This window comes from Fusarium phalaenopsidis (assembly GCF_050370095.1).
Source record: "Fusarium phalaenopsidis strain FUZ10S chromosome Unknown contig_32296, whole genome shotgun sequence".
Lineage (NCBI taxonomy): Eukaryota > Fungi > Ascomycota > Sordariomycetes > Hypocreales > Nectriaceae > Fusarium > Fusarium phalaenopsidis.
The window spans coordinates 3,223,409-3,245,052 of NW_028145408.1; the positions used below are offsets into that span (position 1 = coordinate 3,223,409).

A 21,644-nucleotide genomic window follows, 5' to 3' on the forward strand; every position below is an offset into this window, starting at 1 on the left:
TAGAAGCATCCCGAGAAGCTTCTTTCAATCCGGGGTTCTCCCTCTCATATCGGGCAAGGTAATCAACGAGTAAAGACTTGGCCTTTGTGGAAGAGCTCATGGCTACGAGGGACAAAAGGGTTCAAGACAAGGGTTGATGGTGGGAACAGGATTGGGTGAGAAGTGAGAGTGCGATGGTATTGGTGTAGCATCTCTATGGTTACATCAGGTTGTCTAATAAATAATGCATTGCAACCCGGCATCTAGAGCGGGGGTTACAGCCCGCGGCCTCTGGCAGTTGACTGTTGGCCCCCGGCGCTTAGAAAATTCCTTGTAGCCCGCCCCAACAATAAATACACCGCTGCAGTTGTCACCCGCGGACCCCGAACATGATTGATCATTTCCAGAGCAACCTTTATCTATGCTAGACATTTCCTGTAATCGTGTCCGCGGAGGCCGAGTTTTACCCACCCACCTAATGAGAAGCCGCATGGGAATTGGAGAAGCTACTCGCCTCTCCTTGCGTAGTCATGAACCTTCATTATAGCCAACGCGTGCAAGAACGTGCTTCCGTAAAGGCCGCGGCCTTCCAGGGCCTTTGTGGCGATGAAGATCGGCACTCGAGTTCAACCGGGATAGGGACACAAGTAGAATATCCTATTTACATGGCCTCTGGACCAAAGTAGAATTCTTTATTAAATCGCACAGTCCTTCACCTCCACCACCAACCACCCTCTCTCTCTCTTAACAAATGGGCGCGTCTACATCCGATCAACGTCACAGTTCTACTAAGCACGCCTTCCACAAAAAAGCCACCAGCGGCCTCTCCCTTCTCCAGAAGCGTAATCGTCACTCGAAGACCATGACGGACGAAACCGAACCAATTCCCCAGCCTCCTACAAAGCCGTTCGTGGGGAACCTCACCGACATTGACATGGAATACCCCTTGGGGTCCATGTTGCATTTAGCCAATACGTATGGTCCTATTTACAGGCTGTCGCTGGCGGGATCGGACATGGTCATAGTCTCGAACTGGGAGCTCGTGCACGAGGTGTGTGACGAATCTCGGTTCAAGAAGTCCATCAAGGGTGACCTCGAGGTATGTTTCTCTACCATACCAGTCGCCCCGATTGCAATAGGCAGCTGACTCTTGCCATGACTTTAGGAGTTGCGAGCGGCTGTGCATGACGGTCTCTTCACAGTAAGCTGACGTCGGCCCTCCTGAACACGCAATGAGTTAGCTAACAACCGGCAATTAAGTCCAAGGGGGAGGAAGAAGAGAACTGGGGCGTTGCCCATCGGGTTCTGATGACTGCCTTCGGTCCCTTGGCAATCAGAGGCATGTTCGACGAGATGCATGAAGTTGCCAGTCAGTTGGCGTTGAAATGGGCTCGCCAGAGACGTGCGCAGCCAATCGACATCGGAGAGGACCTCACCCGCCTCACTCTCGACACTGTTGCCCTCTGCTCCATGGGCTTTCGTTTTAATTCATACTATCGCGAAGATCTCCATCCATTCATTAAGGCTATGTACGCGGTTCTTAAAGAGGCGGGAATGAAAGGGATGCGGGTCCTCCCCTCCATCTTCTACCAGTCAGAAGACCGTAAGTACCATGAAAACATCAACCTGCTTCGGTCAACGGCACGCGAAGTCCTGGATGCTCGAAAATCCCTCCCCGAAAATGCCAATCCTCGGAAGGACCTTTTGACAGCAATGTTGCGAGGCGTCGATCCCAAGACGGGCCGCAAGATGACCGACGAGAGCATCATCGACAATCTCATCACCTTCCTAGTCGCCGGTCACGAAACCACAGCCGCTACATTCTAGTTCACGATGTACAACTTGGTCAAGTTCCCCGACATCTACCGTAAGGTCCAGGAGGAGATTGACAGCGTTGTGGGCAAGGGTGCGATCACTTTAGACCACATCCCCAAGCTCAAGTACTTGGCCACGGTGAGTGAATCCCAGCACGGTCCTCTTCGCACGCTCCTAATCGCCGCAAGGTTCTACGCGAGACCCTCAGACAGAGCGCGCCCATCTCGGCCATTGCCAGAGAAGCATCCAAGGATGAGATAGTCGGCGACAGATTCAAGGTTGAAGCCGGCACGCAAATTCTATGCTTACTGGCCAAGTCGCAGAGTGACCCTGTAGTCTGGCCCTACAGCTGACCAGTTCATTCCGGAGAGGATGTCGGAGGATAATTTTGACCGCATTCAACGGGAGTTCCCACACAGCTGGAGCCCGTTTGGTTCCGGCTTACGCTCTTGCATTGGACGGCCATTTGCACGGCAAGAGATGATGCTGGCATTTGCCGTACTGTTGCAAAACTTCAACTTTGTCATGGACAATCCTTCCTACACTCTGCGTATCGCCCAGACTCTCACGATCAAGCCTAAAGACTTTTACCTTAGGGCCATTCCCCGAGACGGACTGACGCCGTCCGAGCTAGAAGCCCGCCTAGCTGGCGCGTACCATAGCGGAGGTACTGCGTCCAGGTCTAACAGAGCAAATGCGTCTCCCGCCGCGAATGACCAAGTCGAAGTAAGCACGGGCAAGAAAATTGCCATTTACTACGGCTCCAATTCTGGTACTTGCGAGTTCATGGCGCAGAGCCTTGCCTCTGATTCCAGGACACATGGGTTCCAGGCTTCCGTCGATCCTCTGGATACTGCCAAGGAAGACCTTCCTTCGAACGTTCCAGTCGTCATCATCGCGTCGTCATACGAAGGCCAGCCCCCTCAAAACGCCTCACACTTTGTCAACTGGATTGAGAGTCTGAATAACAGGAAGTTCAAGGAGGTTAGCTATGCTGTTTGGGGCTGTGGTATGGTGCAGTCATGAATATCTAGCAGTGATCAAGGGCAGCCGTCAACTGACAGTATTGTAGGGCACAGCGACTGGGCGAAGACGTATCAGCAGATACCAAAGCTGATCGATGAGACCCTTGACGTACTCGGATGTCAGAGAATCGTGTCCATGGGAAGCACCAACGCCAAAGATAGGGACATGTTCTCGGACTTTGAAGCTTGGGAGGACGAGATCCTGTGGCCCGCCATCAAGAAGAGGTTTGGCAACGCCGGTGGCGAGAACACTTCAGTAGGCCTCAAGGCCTCATTCTCAACTCCCAGGGTTTCCAGTCTCCGCCAGGAAGTCAAGGAGGCCCTCGTTGTGAACACCCGCAGCCTTACGAGCGGCAACACCGGCGGGGAAAAGAGACACCTTGAGACACAGCTTCCGACCGATTGGATTTATTCTACCGGTGACTATCTGGCTGTGCTGCCACACAACTCCCAGGAGATAATGGCAAGGGCCATGCGCCGCTTCAACTTGGCGTGGGATGCCCACGTTTCCATTCAGGCTTCCGGACCTACGACGCTCCCGACCAACGTCAGCATTCCTGTCTCTGAGGTACTGAACTCTTACGTGGAGCTGGGCCAGACGGCAACCAAGCGGGTATGTTGAATCTCGAGCGAGCCGAGCCGCAGCCAACGCGTGTCTGCTAACGAATTGCGCCCTAGAACATATCATCACTCAGCCAACTTGCCGAAGATGATCAGCTAAAGGGACAACTTGCACAGCTGGCCACAAATGGCTTCGACCAGGAAATCCGGGCTAAGCGACTCTCTGTCCTGGATGTTCTGGAGCAGTTCCCTGGCCTGTTGATCCCGTTCCATCATTTCCTTTCTGTCTTACCACCGATGCGAGTCCGCCAATAGTAGGTGCACATCCTGGGATGATGGATGAAAGCTATGGACTAACCAACCACTTTGCCAGCTTTATCTCTTCCTCGCCTCTGGCAAAGGCTGGTAAGACCACCCTGACCTATGGCGTCCTCCATGAGCCTGCATTCTCCGGTGTTGGTCATCACGTCGGCGTAGCATCCTCCTATTTGTCGAGCCTCCGCCCAGGTGACAAGGTTCAGGTCGGAGTCCGCAGCGCCGCTGCAGGATTCCATCTGCCGCTCGAAGCGAACAAAACGCCGATCATCTGCATCGCAGCTGGCACGGGCCTTGCCCCCTTCCGAGCATTCATCCAGGAACGCGCCATTCTGCACAGCAACAGTCAGCCCTTAGCCCCGGCGGTCGTCTTCTACGGCTGCCGCAACCCTGACATCGACGATCTATACCGCGGCGAGATGGACGAGTGGGAAAAAGTCGGTGTAGTAACCGTGTACAGGGCCTACAGCCGCAGGGTGGACGCGTCGCACGGGTGTAAGTATGTCCAGGATCGCCTGTGGCGCGAACGGGAGACAGTTGGGGAACTGTGGAGCAAGGATGCTCGCATCTATGTGTGCGGTTCGAATAAGATTGCGGAGAGCGCGAAGGAGACCCTAGTCCAGATCGTCCAAGAGGAGAGTGGCAAGATGGGTCACTCTATGACGAACGAAGAGGCTGCTGAGTGGTTTGAGAAGCAGCGCAAAGAGCGCTTTGCCACGGATGTATTTGACTAGTAATTCAGGTACTGTTTGTGATAATTATATGTTTCCTAAGGGATAAACCTGTCACGGCATTAGTTATAATAACCGCTATAGTAATATATGCCTTTATAAAACCCTTTAATAAGTAAGTAGCTTATAAAGCATAACCGTATATATTATAACATACATGTATAGCTTGCGTGACAAACAAGCATGCGTGACATAGGTATTTATATATTATAAAAAGAAATTAAAAAAGCTCTTAAAATTTAAGATAAAGCTTAAAATAGATAAAGTTTTAATATTAGACTTATTATATAGTATATTATTTTATATATTTTTTTAGAAAAATCTTATAATACTCCTTATAAGGTAGAATAAAAAAAGTATATTTATACTATATATTTAATTATTTCTCTTTAAAGGGCTTTTTTAAAAAATCTAAAAAAATTATTATAAGGTTTCTTAAAAGGTTAGGTTTATAAAAATACTCTTTTTAGGTTTCTAACTATTTTATAGAAAAAATTAAGAGGTCTAGGGTAAGTGGGATTTTAGTAATATAGTATGCTGTCACGCATGCTTGTTTGTCACGCAAGCTATGCATATACGTTAAGCCTTAATCCCTAACTTATTGTTACGACCCTCGCGGTTACGTCACGTGGTCTCCACAAATCTGTAGGGTCAACACACCTATCAGAAGAAGGACCGACAGTACACTGGAACGACGTCGTTCCAGGAGCGACGCGATCCAGGAACGACAGCGTTCCTACCCACGGTCGTTCCTCTCAGAACATCAAAGTATATAGCACACGCTCATTGCACTTTCTTATGTACTAGCTACCTCAGCTATCAATACAACTTGGTTACACTCAATACCCTTGAGCACATTACCAGACGTGACTTACACACCGTTCAAGACAACGCCAGCATCCCCTCTGCCAGCATAAACCAGTACGACCGGTTTATCCCCCTTAGGACCTACACGATCGTCACACTTATAACGTAGCTTATAGCTTATAATAAGTTTTAACTTATAAAGTATAAGCTATTATAAAATAGACCCGCCTAGAAGCGAACTAACAAAGACGCTGGCTTATCCCCTGCTAAAGACAGGTCTGGAACCCAGCCTACGTCGCCAGAGAAGCTAAAACAACTTCATGCAGCTAGGAGGTTATTCAGACAGTCAATCAGCCAGCCTCAGGTAGTGCTAAAGACGCTAATTCCACCAACCCAACAAAGGTCACGGCTCTTCCGGGAACTAACTCCCTCACCTCTCGCGCGGCCAACAACCCATCCAACCGCCTCACATTCTAATCCATCTACTGTTCGAAGCAGCACAACTAGCGTATATTAATCTTACTTAGCTGCTAGGTTCCACGGGCCAGGAAGGACTCGCAAGATAATCCTTCCAAGATCGGGACGAGGGCCAAGCTGGCCGCTATCCAGCGCGACCATCATTCACGACGCCGTGTAGGGGGGACTATGTCACTGGCTCCCATAATATCTTAACCCAGCATCTTTAATGGGTCTAAGGGTCCTAGAGAAGGTATCCTTATGCCATCGTCCTAGTAAATTGTTTAGGTTAACCACGGAGCATAGGTAGGAGTCGAGATCGACTATAACCGAGTTACTCTTTTCGCCTGTTCGATCACGGAGGTACCTCAAACAATTAGGGGTAAAGTATAATTCCGATCTAGCGGATAAAGACGAGAACGACGATAATAATAATAGCGGAGCATACGATTAGTTCCCCCTAATCGTATGCTACGCTATTACCATTTATAAGTCACAAAGCATCATAGAAGATATAATCGTTACTAATCTCTCCTGCCGAGATTTCTAGACTAGGTTAAGCTACGTGGCTATCTCGTGTGAAGAAGCTCGAGAGCTTAGTGTTATATGCCCTATTTGATCACAATCACCTAATTTACGCGTCCCCCCTTGATGATATGAAGATGAAGGTGAGGGATCAGCAGCTCTAGAGACGACAGGTTCTTACACGGAATCCCTACAAGATAGGCCACGGTTCTACATGATTCCAGGTAATTCTCACGACAAAAAGAAATATGATAGAAATTGCTCCAGTGCGTAAATAATGTAATGGTTGTAGATAATTGCTTGGCCTGCGGACTCTCAGCTTTCGGCTGATTGTACCCCTTGCACCACCGCTCTAAAGTGCAAGGGGTGACGTAGTATTTTAGATTCAGCGTCTAGTATATATAATAGTAGCTACGGGACATTTATAGTTAAGAACCAAAGAGACTTCCAGTCTACCCGACAGAATTACCAAATTATGGTGTCTAAACCTGATTCTTTATTCTCTAACTATCGTGATCCTTACTTTCCTAAACCAGCCACTTCAAGTACAGCATCAATGAACGCTGTTGGCTTCTCTTGTGGTAGGTTATGGCCTGCATCGGCGACCTGGTGATGCACTCTTGGTCCAGTGAAATACTGGCTAGACGACGACCCGTTCGTAGGCGGGAAGTTACCGTCTGCTAGTCCATCTAGTGTAACTGTAGGAACAGAAATACGTGGCTGAGCCAGGAGAGCCTTCTCAAACTCCGCATAATCTGGATCTCCTGGCGCATAAAGCAGTCGGTGTTTGTAGACGTGGGTGACTACCGAGATATAATCGGGATTGATGAATGTCTCAGCAGCCCGGTTTAGATCAGCCTCGGTGTAGTTCCATCGTGGAGAATTCTTATCCCAAACGACCCGGGCAATATCCTTGGGATGCTCTGCGAGGGCCGCTTCACCGCGAGGAGTAAGAAAGTAGTAGAAGTACCAAAATCCGGCCTCGATTTTGGCGTCGAGAGGAATCCAAGCTTTCGATAGATCTTGAATAAGGTAGCTATTAACGGAGACAAGGCCGTCACATCGCTCCGGCCATAGAGCCGCTGCAACGCAGGCACCTCGACCGCCCCAGTCGTACCCGGAAAAGATTGCTGAAGGGATATCGAGCGCATCTAAGAGCTCAATGATATCATAGCCAAGTGCAGCTTGCTCTCCAGAACGGAAAGTGTCAGCCCGCAGAAAAGTCGTTGGACCATTACCGCGAAGGTAAGGGACTATAACCCTATATCCTTGCTTGACCAACGCTGGGGCCACCTCGGCGTAGCTGTGAATATCGTATGGCCAGCCGTGCAGGAGAAGAACAACCTTGCCGTCTGCTGGGCCGTCTTCATAGTAGGCAACTTGAAGGCGGGTGGTATTGACGTAGCGGAGAGGTTCAAGTCCACGAGGCTCGCCAAAAGATGACGGTGCCCGTTTGGCAATCGACACCCGTGATATGGTAGACGAGTCAAGTGAGCCCTATTGTCTGCGCTTAATGGCGTTTGTTGAATAAGGGACGCATAGTGCCCGAAGGAGAAAAAAGGACAGCGCAAACCAGCGTGAAAACAACATATTGACCAAACACCTTGGCGTATTGGATAGATGCTTTGGGAGATGAACGGAGCTGGGAGTTGTCCAGTCTCCTGTCCTTTATATTCCGATGTTTGTTTACTATCATTTTCATGTCAGTGTAAGGCAGAATACTAAATCAGAGACCCCTAAGGCCAGCAATTGCCCTGATTTGCACATCGTCATCTCGGAACTGGGCTGCGTAAGCTGAGGCTGAGCGCAGGCCATCGGCGTACCACGTCCTGGCCATCGAGCGTTTGGAATCATTTGCAATCAAAGACAGGGTACGTTGACGGCGATGTGCAAATCTATGCCTGGAAAAATTCGGGAAATACTTGCCGGGGTACAGTGGGGTGCGGGTTCAGCGTCAGTAACCTATCATTGTAATTTTGCTGAGAACCGCCAAAAGTGGATCAACTGTGGCGAGTGCACAGTGCGCCACTAGCCCCAACATCACCCCTGTCCTCTACCGACAGTAACAGCATCTAAGTGTCTTGAAATTCAGGCATCAATAACTTACACCCAACTTCTGGCCGCTTACCCCTCGGAAGATCAACCTTAATTATCCTTATTCCAGCATCTGATTCTGACCAAAGTCTGCGTTCACCCAATGATTACGCATACACATCCTATTAGCGAGCACGCGAAAATGCTGATTAGTTACTATAGCGGTTCACGCGGCGTTTACTACTCATGTGGGATCTCTATTTTGCGAAAGCGCCTGACCTTCCCATTCACCTTCCCATTCATAGCCTCCCATACCGATCTATGCCGCGGTTCTCCTTCTTCCTCTGATTCGCCGAATTGCGCTCCCGCCAAAGACTAGACTGACTCCACAAGAGACGGTAGTTGTTGTAACGCCTCCTGCGTTGAGGCGAGGTACGCCATACTCTGCATCGTATCCGGATGGTTTTCTCCAAGCACATGCCGGCGAAAGCCTAAAGCGGTTTGGTGAAGCCGCTCAGCCTCGTCATATCGGCCCTGCGCATGGTACGTCGCCGCGAGATCCGCCATGCTGCTGATCGTATCTGGATGCTTCTCCCCAAGCACATCTCGCTGGAGATCCAGTACTTCATCCATCAACCTCTCGGCCTCGTCATATCGGCCCTGCGCATGGTACGTCGCCGCGAGAGACGCCATGCTCCTGATCGTATCTGGGTGCTCCTCCCCAAGCATCTCTCGCTGGAGATCCAGTGCTTCACCGATTAATCGCTCAGTCTCGTCATATCGGCCCTGCGCATGGTACGTCGCCGCGAGGTGCGCCATGCTGCTGATCGTATCAGGATGCTTCTCCCCAAGCACATCTCGCTGGAGATCCAATGATTCAGCCTTCAGCTTCTCGGCCTCGTCATATCGGCCCTGCGCATGGTACGTCGTCGCGAGGTACGCCATGCTCCTGATCGTATCTGGGTGCTTCTCCCCAAGCACATCTCGCCAGAGATCCAGTACTTCTCCGTAAATGCCTTCAGCCTCGACATGCCGGCCCTGCGCATTGTACGTCGCCGCGAGGTTCGCCATGTTCCTGATCGTATCAGGATGCTTCTCCCCAAGCACATCTCGCTGGAGATCCAATGATTCAGCCTTCAGCTTCTCGGCCTCGTCATATCGGCCCTGCGCATGGTACGTCGCCGCGAGGTGCGCCATGCTCCTGATCGTACCTGGGTGCTTCTCCCCAAGCACCTCTCGCCGGAGATCCAACACTTCCTGGCAAATGCCTTTAGCCTCGTCGTATCGGCCCTGCGCATGGTACGTCGCCGCGAGGTCCGCCATGCTCCTGATCGTATCTGGATGCTTCTCCCCAAGCACATCTCGCCGGAGATCCAGTGCTTCATCCTTCAGTTTCTCAGCCTCGTCATACCGGCCCTGCTCATGATAAGTCGTCGCAAGGCCCGCCATGCTCCTGATCGTATCTGGATCCTTCTCCCCAAGTATGTCTCGCCGGAGTTCCAGTGCCCGACTGTCTACTGGCTCCTTCTCCCTCCATCGTCCTCCGTCATAAAGAAAGCGCGACACTCTTTGAAGTAGAGCTGCTGTCTCGATCTCCGTCTCGCTCACCTCCGCCCACTCCCCTACCCGTATAGCGTGCGTCACGTACCGCTCGCATCGCACCCACGAAGTCGGTTCTGATGGCGGGAAAAGGCCATCTACTACCTGCAGAGCTATGCCAGAATAGTATGCTTCACCGTTCTCCGGTTCGCTCGGCCCACTCGGCCCGCTCTCTATCCATGGTGCCTTGCCCACGGTTGTCTGCATCGGGTCTCTTACCCCCAGCCCATATCGTACGGCTTCCTGCACAAGCTTATGCATCTCATAGCTCCGCCCGCCATCCTCCCTCTGCCGCAGACTAAGAAAAGAAAACTCTTTTAGTCGCGTGACCGCTTCCAGGACCTCAAGCTCCGTCGCATATCTCGTGGAGGTCTCTCTGCCAATATTGTAAGGAATGCATCGACTAGCAGCGGCCGCCATCAGTTCGTGCGGTATATCTTGACTATCCACGTACGCAATCACATGCAGCATCCGGTACGACATCTCGCTCTCCACGCGAATCCGTTCCATCGAGATTCTCCACGTCTCAAGCACACTGTTCGATACCTCCGGCCATCGATGCCGGTCCGCGTCGCTCATCTTTAGCACTTCCCACCGAGTCTGACCTTGCCTCAGGAGAGCCAGGTATTGCTCGGCTATCATCGACATGCGTCGCATGTACGCCCCAGCTTGCGCGATCGCCAGCGGCAGGCATTGCAGCTCTTCTAGAAGAGCATTCGCTCCTGCCTCCCCCGATACCTTACCCATAATTGGCGGCTCGTCTCTGACTCTTGCTAGGAGTGTCGTCGCCTCGTCCATCGCCATAGATCGCACCTCAATACCGCAACGCGCTCCGACAAGTGTGCCGGTGATATGCGCGTCTCGACTCGTCCATAGTACCGTCCCTTGCGGCGTGCAAGGGATGTATTTCCGTAGGCTCTGGTTCTCGTTCGCCCTGTCTCCTCTTGCTTGTTGACCGATTCCAAATAACCTCAGATCATCAGCGTTATCGAGGATCATCACCCATTTCGACCGTCCTTCGATCCCGCTGCGCACTGCATCCAGCAGATCTGGCCCTTCAAGCCGCTCATCGACCCCGAGCTTCTTCCCAATCGTCTTATAATCGGATGTGAAAGTCGCTTCGCTATCTGTGTGCACCCAAAAGATGCAGCATTCCTCGTCCGCGTCGCATCGTCGATATGCGTAGTCGAGCGCAATCTGTGTCTTCCTTGGTTCGTTCATCCGTTAGTACTTTCGCGACACAGCGCCATTCTGAAAGTGGAGCAGGCCTACCCTGATCCTCCTAGGCCCCAAAGGGCGGCGCTATGGGATCCAGAGTTTTGCGGCAAAAGCTTGTCTAGTCTGTCGGTGAGATCCCCGCGACGGACTAGATCCTCGTTGCGGGGATATGGGATGACATGGACGACTTCGGCGCGGGCCGGCGGGTGGGGCAAGCCGTAGTAAACATTCCCTTGAACGTTTCCCTGGTGGATGACAGTATGGTCGCGGAAGCGATTTTGGTTGACCTCGCGCTGTTCGTGTCCTGAATGCGCTGGCATCTTGATTTCGACTCAGTTGAGATCGACCAACCTGATCGTAGCCCAAAACGCCACGGCGGAAGGAAATGCTGACCCAACTTCAGCTCCCCACGTGATAACGTAAGGTAGCAACATAGCCCCCTCGACTAAGTCCGTTTTAGGATTTATTTCTCTCGCAGTACAAACCACAACCCACACGATGGCTTCCCCAAAACCACCTGCCGACCGCAAAAGCTTTCGAGTTGCCATAGTGTGCGCTCTGTCCCGCGAGGCTGATGCCGTCACCTTGCTGTTTGATCAGTTTTGGGACGAGGAACGTGACCATTACGGCCGAGCAGATGGCGACACAAACACCTACATCACTGGTCGCATCGGAGACCACCACGTTGTCCTGGCTGTTCTTCCAAATATGGGTACCAGCAGCGCAGCAGCTGCAACCGCCAGCTTGCAATCGAGCTACACTGGTCTTAAACTCGCTATCCTTGTCGGCATATGTGGTGGTGTCCCCCGCATCGCGAATTTCGACGCATTCCTGGGCGATGTCGTAGTGAGCAAGACCATCATCCAATACGACTACGGCAGACAGTATCCTGGGCATTTTGCCGTCAAGAACACTATTGAAGACAGTCTCGGACGAGCCAACAAGGACATCCGGAGCCTGCTCGCAGTCTTTGAAACAGAGCTCATGAGAGAGCGGCTGCAGATCAAGGCTTCAAAGCACCTAAAGTATCTGCAGGAAGCCGGTAAAAAGAAACGACGCCGAGCCAATTACGACTATCCTGGAACGAAGGAAGACAAACTGTATCCTCCGACATACACGCACAGACATCGAAAGAGATGTAGCGTGTGTGTTGATGACCCTGACGTCTTCTGCGACTCAGCTTCCAAGGCTTCGTGTGTCGAAGCTGGATGTGATTCCGCCAATCTAGTTGTGAGAGAGCGTTCTAAGGACCAACCCCAAGGTGGAGATTTCTGCCCAGAGATCTTCATCGGTCGTATCGGATCCGGCAACACCGTCATGAAGAGCGGAGAGGATCGAGACCGGGTCGCCGCCAGACACGACCTCATTGCGTTCGAGATGGAGGGCGCGGGAGCCTGGGATGAAGTTCCGTGTATCATTGTCAAGGGTATCTGCGACTATGCAGATAGCCATAAGAACAAAGCCTGGCAAAACTTTGCCGCAGCTACTGCTGCATCTGTGGCGAAAGCCATTCTGGGACGATACGCAGTCCACGATGGAGATCGAGGTTCGGCCCTAAAGAGCGGTACAACCCACCTTCTTTCCATGCGTTTTCAGGCTAACACTTGTGCAGATCAACACAATTCCAACGGACGTAGCATTGCGGGAAATTCATTTGGAGACAGAGCCTGGATCAACCAGGGTGATGTGGGGGGAAACCTAACATTTAAACCTATGTAATGGGTCTGACTCGACAGTTCCTTGAGATCCGTAGTTGATCACGCGATTCGGCCAAGGTATGGGTTTCGTCAGGAGCATATGTCATACCCTTAATGTGGTGATTCTACCCAAAACGGACTAAGCGTGGCTGAAGTACTGTGTGTGGCTAGTGGGGGTTTGGACCTGTCATCCTGACACCGTGGCGTCTTGCGTCTTGGTGTCTTTGCCCAAAGACCAGTAGGTGGTGGCCTTACATCTCAGGCTTACATGCCTCGGACAAGGCAGGATACTCTGTGACCGCCCACCTCTTTGCTTTCCTCCTTGCTTTCTCTTTTCCCTCGTCTCCAACGTCCAGGAACCACAACCGGCCTCATCGCCTTGTATAGTATGAAATGGCCCCTCGACTCACTCCAGAAAAGAAGGATAGAATCCGCACAATGTTACTCGAAGGGCGCCGGATAAGTGAAATCGCCAAAAATATCCCTTGCACCGAACGTACCGTCTATCGAACACGATCGGCCATGCGACGATTCGGCGCGAAAGCGGCTCCTGCTAACCGTGCCGGCCCCGATCCCAAAATAACCCCTCTTATGCGGGATGCTCTTTGCAGAGAGCTGGTCAGAAAACCGGAAATGCTGAGACGTGAGATGGCTGCTTTCCTCCGAAAGCGCTTCGACGTAGACGTGTCGCCCACGCGCATCACCCGAACCCTGCAAGCCTTGCAGTGGACTCATAAGAATACACGCCGCGTAGCGAGACAGCGAAACCCGCAGCTGCGCCATTACTATCATTACAGACTAAAGTTAGGCGGCTATCGATCGTATCATCTGATCTTTCTCGATGAATCTGGCTTGGATAAAAGCATCGGGGTCCGACAGAAGGGGTGGGCTCCCAAGGGCGTACCGCCCATGCAGATCGCTCGCTTTCAACGAGAGGAGAGGTACCAGGTTCTGGCTGCTTACACACAGAGGGGCATCAAGCTTTCGCGCGTCTATCGCGGATCGACTAATACTGCGACCTTTGTAGACTTTATCGAGCAGCTGCTGCATCACTGTGGCAGATGGCCAGAACCGGAATCCGTGCTTGTCATGGATAACGCTAGCATTCACTGTTCAGACAAGATCAGGCAGATGTGTGACAAGGCCGGCGTGAGACTAGAGATGACAGCACCCTACACTCCCGACACGAACCCGATTGAAGAGTACTTTGCCGAGATGAAGGCTTATGTGAAACTACGGTGGGATGAACACGTCAACCTGATCCAGAAAGACTTTGGGGCGTACGTCAAGTCGTGCGTTCAAGCCGTTGGCGAACGGCAAGCCAGCGCTGAGGGTCACTTTCGTAATGCAGGGCTTGCAGTTGAGCAACCTCCAGAGGAGCACTAGAACTGTCTGTAATTGCAGCTAGAAAGAAACAAGGCGCAAACCAAATGAAGCATTCCACCACTCTACTACCCTAAAGCTTCTTCAACCCAACGTGGAACATCGTTGATGAACGACAGCGCAACGCCCAACTGGACTCCTTTGTCGGTATAAAACTCGACACCGACTTTGGTATGGACATGCTTGAGATCGAGACAGGCCTCCCTTGTGATTTCGTAGGCATGTTGAATGCTTTGCTGCCAACGCGGGCTGTCCACTTGATCCTATTGCCATTCGTGGTATTTTTCCAGAGCCTTGTTTCTTCGCATGGGAATGACAAGGTCCATCGGTCGATTCCGAGAGAGCAGCGCCGACCCCTGCGCTTCTTCTCGCGCTTCCACATTGGGTCCAGTGAAAATTTCCCCTGAATGCTGGCCAGGATGGCCGGGACAGGTTACGTAGATATTGATTGGAGGTGAACTATCGGATCTCTTTCGCTTCAGCCTCCTTCGCTCTGAACTCTCCTCTTCGTGCTTGTAGATCACCTGTCGGATATTTTTAGGTACGTCATCGTGTGTCCTCAGAAGATTTCTTTCCTCAGCATAGTCAACGAGCATCCCCAGAATGTTAGTGTCAAGTTTGTAATGCTTCTTGCTCTCTGGATCACGCCAGCAGTAAAATTGTGAGTTTACACATGGAACCCCTGTGCAGTGCAGAAGCTCGTATACCTCTTTCCATACCGGACGAGAGCCGGTGGCCTCTTCCTGCTCGGCAAGCAGCTGGTCTCTGGCGATGAGCTGTCGGCCCGTGGCCCCACGACCGCGACTCCGTGTAGTCGCGGCCGCTGGCTGGATGATCTCTTTGTAAACAAAGGAAATGTAAATCCTTAGCTTATTGCCTTCACGGAAAAGAGGGGCCCAGCTTCTCAATTTATCTTCTATCGTCTTCCAGTCGACGATGAGGCCATCGAATCGCTTTCTCATGTTACGTTCGCTACGTTTCTCTACGCTCACAACAACGGTGGTCTCGTCGGGTTCGTATCTCGGCTCGGGGAGCTTGTCATTCACGGTCGCCGCTAACTCGGTGCTCAAAAACCTGTCCCAGTAGGCACCGGGGGCAAGGGTGAGGTTCTCCTCTGTGATCTCGACCAGCTTGGATAGCCTGCCCTTCTTGAGCTGGAGCTTCCATTCGATATCGTAGTGAATACACGTTGGATCAAGTTCATCGTCTCGGAAGGCCGGATCCCAGTTATGTAGTTGAAGTAACGGTAGGCAGCTATCTTGAAACGGACTCCCCCTAGCACAAGGAGTATCACAAGTCGGGAGTTGTGGGGTTCTATAGTCGAGTTCAAACTCGTCATCAAGGCAGAGGGGGCTATCGTTGGCGTGGCGAGGATCGTAATCGGGCGTATACATGTCGACGAGAGGCGACGTGGAGGAGGCAAATTCTTCGCGACGGCCAGCAGCGAGAGAACGAGGAAGCAAGCCGGGCCAGACGAAGGGCAATGAGGTGTGGGCAGGCCATTGCCAACAAAGGACAAAGGACGAGGGACACGTTTCCTTCATGGCTGCCTAAAAACACGTGACCATAGGCTTACTGGCATTGTGGGGTGTTTGAATCTTGGTTAAAGACAACAGCGATGCGGAATCTTTGGGGGAAAAAATAGAAGCGCAGAGATCTTAAGCATCTTTTGTCGTTGATATGGATATAAGCTAAAGATCCGTTGGGCAGGAGAGTTGCATGAGGAGGCATTGCGCTATGAACACAGGGCAAAGAATATCAAGGATGATGTAGGAATCACGTGATCGGGCTGAAGTGAGAAGCAACCAATGTTAGGCCCATCCTGAAAATGTTCTTTTAATTAATCTCAACTGAGCTGAAATCAGGATGTCAGCACATTCAGGACACGAACAGCGTGGCATTAGTGACAGCCATTTCCGCGACCGCAACTTCATTAACCAGGGAAACGTCCAAGGGAATATTTACTACGGCCTGCCCCACCCGCCGGCCCGCGCCGAAGTCGTCCGCGTCATCCCATATCCCCGCAACGAGGATCTGGTCCATCGCGGGGATATCATCGGTAGACTAGACAAGCTTTTACCACCAACATCAGGTTCTTGTAGCGCCGCGCTCTGGGGCCTAGGGGGATCGGGGTAGGTCTCCACTTTCGGCATGGCGCGGTATCACGAAAGTGCTGACAGACGAATGAACCAAGGAAGACACAGATTGCGCTTGACTACGCGTATCGACGATGCGACGCGGACGAGGAATGCTGCGTCTTTTGGGTGCATGCAGATAGCGAAGCGACTTTTTTGGCCGATTATAGGACGATCGGGAAGAAGCTTGGGGTCAACGAGCGGCTTGAGGGGTCGGACCTGCTGGATGCAGTGCGCAGCGGGATCGAAGGACGGTCGAAATGGGTGATGATCGTCGACAACGCTGATGATCTGAGGTTATTTGGAATCGTTCAACAAGCAAGAGGAGGAGGGACGAGCGAGAACCAGAACCTACGGAAATATATCCCTTGCACGTCACAAGGAACGGTACTATGGACGAGTCGAGACGCGCATATTACCGGCACACTTGTCGGAGCGCGTTGCGGTATTGAGGTGCGATCTATGGCGATGGACGAGGCGACGACACTCCTAGCAAGAGTCAGAGACGAGCCGCCGACAGCAGAGGAGGCATCGGATGAGGCAGGAGTAGATGCTCTTCTGGAAGAGCTGCAATGTCTGCCGCTGGCGATCTCGCAAGCCGGGACGTATATGCGGCGCATGTCAATGACAGCCGAGCAATACCTGGCTCTCCTGAGGCAAGGTCAGACTCGGTGGGAAGTGCTAAAGATGAGCGACGCGGACCGGCATCGACGGCCGGAGGTATCGAATAGTGTGCTTGAGACGTGGAGGATCTCGACGGAGCGGATCCGGATGGAGAGCGAGATGTCATACTGGATACTACACGTGATTGCGTATGTGGATAGTCAAGATATACCGCACGAACTGATGGCGGCAGCCGCTAGTCGGTACGACATTGGCGGCGAGATATCAACTGGACAGGCTACGGAGCTTAAGGTTCTAGGAGCGGTCACGCGACTAAAAGAGTTTTCTTTTCTCAACCTGCGGCAGAGGGAGGATGGCGAGCGGAGCTATGAGATGCATAAGCTTGTGCAAGAGGCTGTACGATACGGGCTCGGGGTAAGAGGCCCGGTGCAGACGACGGTGGGCAAGGTGCCTAGGGTCGAGAGTGAGTTAAGCGAGTCGGATAAGGGTGAAGCGTACTATTCTAGCATGGCTCTGCAAGTAGTAGACTGCCTTTTCCCGCCATCAAAACCGACTTCGTGGGGGCGATGCGAGCAGTATATGAGGCATGCCATACGAGTAGGAGAGTGGGCGGAGGTGAGCGGGACAGAGATCGAGACGTCGGCTTTGCTTCAGAGAGTATCGGGCTTTCTGTATGATCGAGGGCAATGGAGGGAGAAGGAGCCGGTAGACGGTCGGACACTAAAACTACGGCGAGAGGTGCTTGGGGAGAAGCATCCAGATACGATCGGGAGCATGGCGAACCTCGGGTCGACGTACCATCAGCAGGGCCGATATGACGAGGCTGAGACACTAAAGGATGAGGCACTGGAACTCCGACGAGAGGTGCTAGGAGAGAAGCATCCAGATACGATCAGGAGCATGGCGAACCTCGGGGCGACATACCATGAGCAGGGCCGATATGACGAGGCTGAAAGCATTTACCGAGCAGTACTGGATCTCCGACGAGATGTGCTTGGGGAGAAGCATCCAGATACGATCAGGAGCATGGCGTCACTCGCGACGACATACCATCAGCAGGGCCGACAGAACGAGGCTACAGAGATAGCAGCCAAAGCACTGGATCTCCGACTAGAGGTGCTAGGAGAGAAGCATCCAGATACGATCAGGAGCATGGCGGACCTCGGGGCGACGTACCATGAGCAGGGCCGATATGACGAGGCTGAAGGCATCTATAGAGAAGTACTGGAACTCCGGCGAGAGATGCTTGGAGAAAACCATCCGGATACGATGCAGAGCATGGCATACCTCGCCTCCACACAGGAGGCATTACAACAACTACCGTCTCTTATGGAGTCAGTTCAGTCTTTGGTGGTCGCGCAAGTCAGCGGATCGGGGGAAGAAGGCGAACTACGACATAGATCGTTATGGGAGGTTATGCATGGGAAGGTTAATGGGAAGGTCGGGCGCTTTCGCAAGAGGAAATCCCACAGGAGTATGGGCCCTGAATGATGTCTATTTCTACTTCAGGGTCTACATAGTATTTCCCGTAGTAAACGCCGCGTGAGCCGCTATAGTAACTAATCAGCATTTTCGCGTGCTCGTTCATAGAATGTATACATGCGTGCGTAATCGTTGAGTGAATGCAGAGTTTGGTCAGAATCAGACGCCAGAATAAGCATATGTAATCAAAGCTGATGTTCCGAGGGAGCCAGAAGTTGATGGTAAGACGGGTTATTAATGCCTGAATTCTGAGGCACTCAAATGCTGTTACTGTCGGAAGAGGACAGGGGTGATATTGGGGCTAGTGGTGCACTGTGCACGCGCCACAGTTGATCCACTTTTGGCTGTTGTCAGCAAAATTGCAATGATAGATTACTGACGCTGAACCCGCACCCCACTGTACATAATCTGACTTGACACTTCTTCTCTTGGTTTCGGGCCACTGTATGTGCGACGATCTTGTCAACATCAGGGCTAACTATAGCCATCATTGCCGAATCCGGGTAAATCTTGCAGCTTGTTGACCGTCGGTCCACCTGCTGGTCTGTTCGACGAACCGTGTAGAACGGGCTTCCCGGCTTACGGGGCGCACTCATATGCCCCAATTGGGATTGAATACGATGCTGTCGACATGATTGGTCCAGTTCCAACGGATAAGGGGCTAGCTCTTCATGCCTAGCTATCTGCAGACCCTGTGAGCAGATCAAGGCTGACGTGAGACTTCCATCCTTTTGCCGCAGATTCACAGTGTTAAAAATGATTCCACATCGAGATGCTTCTCATTATAATCGTACTTAGCAGCGAACCCCAAAACATCGTTCCGCACGTAGAAAGAAGTCGCCGGGACATAGCCCACGAGCTACCACGATGTTTAATTCGCAATCAAGGCAAATATCCATATTCGTTCGCTTTGATGCGCTGCGCCTCTTCCCTGACGTTGCTAGCCTGTCAAGCAGGCTGAAGAAAACAAAGCCGGTACGACCATACAAATTCTATGATGTGAGTGGTCTAGTATTCCTTTACCCACGGCTGTGCCCCAGGTTACACAACTACCCTTACTACAACTGGTAACATCATTCGGCTGCAGTCAGCCACCCTTGAGCAGCCAGCAAATGACAGCATAGCCTTGATCGGCGTACCATCTACTTCCGCATCGCGGAGATACTTACACAGCTTGATGCGACAGTTGACAAACTGTGAAAACATGAGGATGATATAAAGGCACCCAGGTCGCCAATTCTTTAAGGCCACAGCACTCCATCATTCATCATTGCCACATCGCCCCATCATTCATCATTGCCACCATGCTCATGACTTCACTTCTCTTCGCATTAGCCCTCACACTCAGTGCGCTTCCCGCAGAGGCCGCTCCGAGCTCTGGGACATCTTGTCGCGACATACCCTCCCCAAAAGTCCCTGGAGCTATCGTCAAGACGATCACCAGCCGTGTCTATCGTGATCATTCAGTCGCCGCCTTTCCTCCAACTTTGCTGCAGGACATCTCTCACTTGAATATTTGTGAGGTTAACGTAACTCTCTCGCACGACGGCGAAGACGATCTGGTTCATATTCAGACTTGGCTTCCTCTTGAGAACTGGAATTCCCGCTTTCTTGCAGTTGGCGGAGGAGCTTGGGCAGCTGGACTGGGCAGTACCGACCTTGCACTGCCCGCGTCCCAAGGCTATGCGGTCTCGTCGACTGATGCTGGTCTGACCGGAACCCCGTTGGACCCCGAGCCATGGGCGTTGAAAGCAGATGGGACGGTGAACACCAATCTGCTGGCCAACTTTGCCTCCCGATCTGTTCATGACATGGCCGTCATCGGCAAATCGGTCACAGCAGCCTTCTACAACAAGCCGGCAAAACACAGTTTTTTCAACGGGTGCTCGACTGGTGGCCGGCAGGGACTAGCGGCGGCGCAACGCTATCCCGAGGATTTTGATGGCATCCTTTCTGGAGCGCCCGCAATCTACTGGACCGAATACGTTGTGGCCGAATTGTGGCCGCAAGTTGTGATGAAAGAGGCAGGCTACTACCTATCAGCTTGTGAGCGAGATGCGTTCGTCGAAGCTTCTATTCAGGCGTGCGATAAAGCCGATCATGTGAGAGACAGTGTTATAACTGAGCCTCTTAAGTGTCGGTTTGATCCTTTTACGCTTGTCGGGCGTAAGACTCAATGCCATAAGGGGTCGATCACTATCAACTGGAAAGCCGCTTCTGTTGTGAGCAGCATCTGGGCTGGGCCTCGAACATCGACAGGCAGGAAGCTCTGGTACGGAATGTTAAGGGGCGCATCACTCTCCGACTTGGCTAGAACAGAGGAGGTCAATGGAACAACATGGGGAGCTCCATTCTTTGTCGCAGATACCTGGGTACGGGACTTCGTCAAAGCAGACCCTAGGTTTGATACATCGCAGATTGATACAGCCAGCTTTGAGTCAATCTTCTACGAATCTCAGGAGAGGTTTTCCCATATCATGGACTCCGCCAGCCCTGATCTTCGGCCATTCCAGCAGGCAGATGGTAAACTTCTTATCTGGCACGGCTTGGCGGATCAGTTGATTTATCCTCAGAACAGCATCCGATATGTGGAAGAGGTTAAGTTAGCGTTGGAGGACTTAGGGTCGACCTGCACGATCGATGATTTCCTTCGCCTCTTCCTTGCTCCTGGCGTTGATCACTGCGGCTACGGCCAGAGCGCTGGGGCTGTTCTGACGGATCCTTTTGGGGCTTTGGTCGCTTGGGTTGAGAAAGGGAAAGCTCCAAAGGCACTGCTTGCCCACACCAAGCCGGATGCTTCGACCCAATTCTCTCGCAAAATTTGCCCTTATCCTTCAGTTGCTGAGTATGATGGAAAGGGAGATCCGGCCTCTGCTGAGAGTTACCACTGCGCCTCGAGGCATTATTGAGAATACTTTGTAGTATTCGGAGTATTTAGAGTATCTACATCAGAGGTCCTAGTACTTTTCTAGTTTTGTAAGTATTATTATATATAAATCTTGCTAGATAGGGCATTTATTATTAAATAAAGAGAAGGGTAGAACATATAACATGTTTAATAAGCAAGTAAACCAGTCAAGCAAGTGAGCCAGAGTACTATGCACCTAGAATTAACCTACCCTAGATAACTTAGCTTTCTCTATAAAATAATAAGAAAGTTATAAAAAGTATAACGTACTTGATAAGCATGCAGATCAGACAAGCATGCGGATCAAAAATCCCTTATCCTATAACATTTCCATTTAATCAATTAATTCT

General features: G+C 51.7%; 7 protein-coding genes across 7 annotated transcripts; 5 read left to right on the forward strand and 2 right to left on the reverse strand.

The window, feature by feature from the left end:
• Positions 1 to 730: 730 nt before the first annotated feature.
• On the forward strand, positions 731 to 4,429 carry LRP88_06574 (uncharacterized protein; the record flags this gene model as incomplete). Its single annotated transcript, XM_083243112.1, has 8 exons — positions 731 to 1,078; positions 1,145 to 1,180; positions 1,240 to 1,770; positions 1,831 to 1,932; positions 2,131 to 2,803; positions 2,867 to 3,432; positions 3,498 to 3,694; positions 3,754 to 4,429. The coding sequence occupies 8 exons, from the start codon at positions 731 to 733 to the stop codon at positions 4,427 to 4,429; spliced, it is 3,129 nt and encodes a 1,042-aa protein (XP_083102048.1).
• Positions 4,430 to 6,733: 2,304 nt separating this feature from the next.
• On the reverse strand, positions 6,734 to 9,697 carry LRP88_06575 (uncharacterized protein; the record flags this gene model as incomplete). The annotated part of the gene is made up of 2 exons (XM_083243113.1): positions 6,734 to 7,711; positions 8,726 to 9,697. The coding sequence occupies 2 exons, from the start codon at positions 9,695 to 9,697 to the stop codon at positions 6,734 to 6,736; spliced, it is 1,950 nt and encodes a 649-aa protein (XP_083102049.1).
• Positions 9,698 to 11,563: 1,866 nt separating this feature from the next.
• On the forward strand, positions 11,564 to 12,784 carry LRP88_06576 (nucleoside phosphorylase domain-containing protein; the record flags this gene model as incomplete). Its single annotated transcript, XM_083243114.1, has 2 exons — positions 11,564 to 12,629; positions 12,678 to 12,784. 2 exons carry the CDS (start codon positions 11,564 to 11,566, stop codon positions 12,782 to 12,784), a joined length of 1,173 nt encoding a protein of 390 aa, XP_083102050.1.
• A 500-nt stretch (positions 12,785 to 13,284) lies between these two features.
• Positions 13,285 to 14,148, forward strand: LRP88_06577 (uncharacterized protein; the record flags this gene model as incomplete). The annotated part of the gene is made up of 1 exon (XM_083243115.1): positions 13,285 to 14,148. The coding sequence occupies one exon, from the start codon at positions 13,285 to 13,287 to the stop codon at positions 14,146 to 14,148; it is 864 nt and encodes a 287-aa protein (XP_083102051.1).
• Positions 14,149 to 14,408: 260 nt separating this feature from the next.
• On the reverse strand, positions 14,409 to 15,539 carry LRP88_06578 (uncharacterized protein; the record flags this gene model as incomplete). Its single annotated transcript, XM_083243116.1, has 1 exon — positions 14,409 to 15,539. The coding sequence occupies one exon, from the start codon at positions 15,537 to 15,539 to the stop codon at positions 14,409 to 14,411; it is 1,131 nt and encodes a 376-aa protein (XP_083102052.1).
• A 2,139-nt stretch (positions 15,540 to 17,678) lies between these two features.
• Positions 17,679 to 18,395, forward strand: LRP88_06579 (uncharacterized protein; the record flags this gene model as incomplete). Its single annotated transcript, XM_083243117.1, has 1 exon — positions 17,679 to 18,395. The coding sequence occupies one exon, from the start codon at positions 17,679 to 17,681 to the stop codon at positions 18,393 to 18,395; it is 717 nt and encodes a 238-aa protein (XP_083102053.1).
• A 1,295-nt stretch (positions 18,396 to 19,690) lies between these two features.
• On the forward strand, positions 19,691 to 21,295 carry LRP88_06580 (Tannase/feruloyl esterase; the record flags this gene model as incomplete). Its single annotated transcript, XM_083243118.1, has 1 exon — positions 19,691 to 21,295. One exon carries the CDS (start codon positions 19,691 to 19,693, stop codon positions 21,293 to 21,295), a length of 1,605 nt encoding a protein of 534 aa, XP_083102054.1.
• Positions 21,296 to 21,644: the final 349 nt, after the last annotated feature.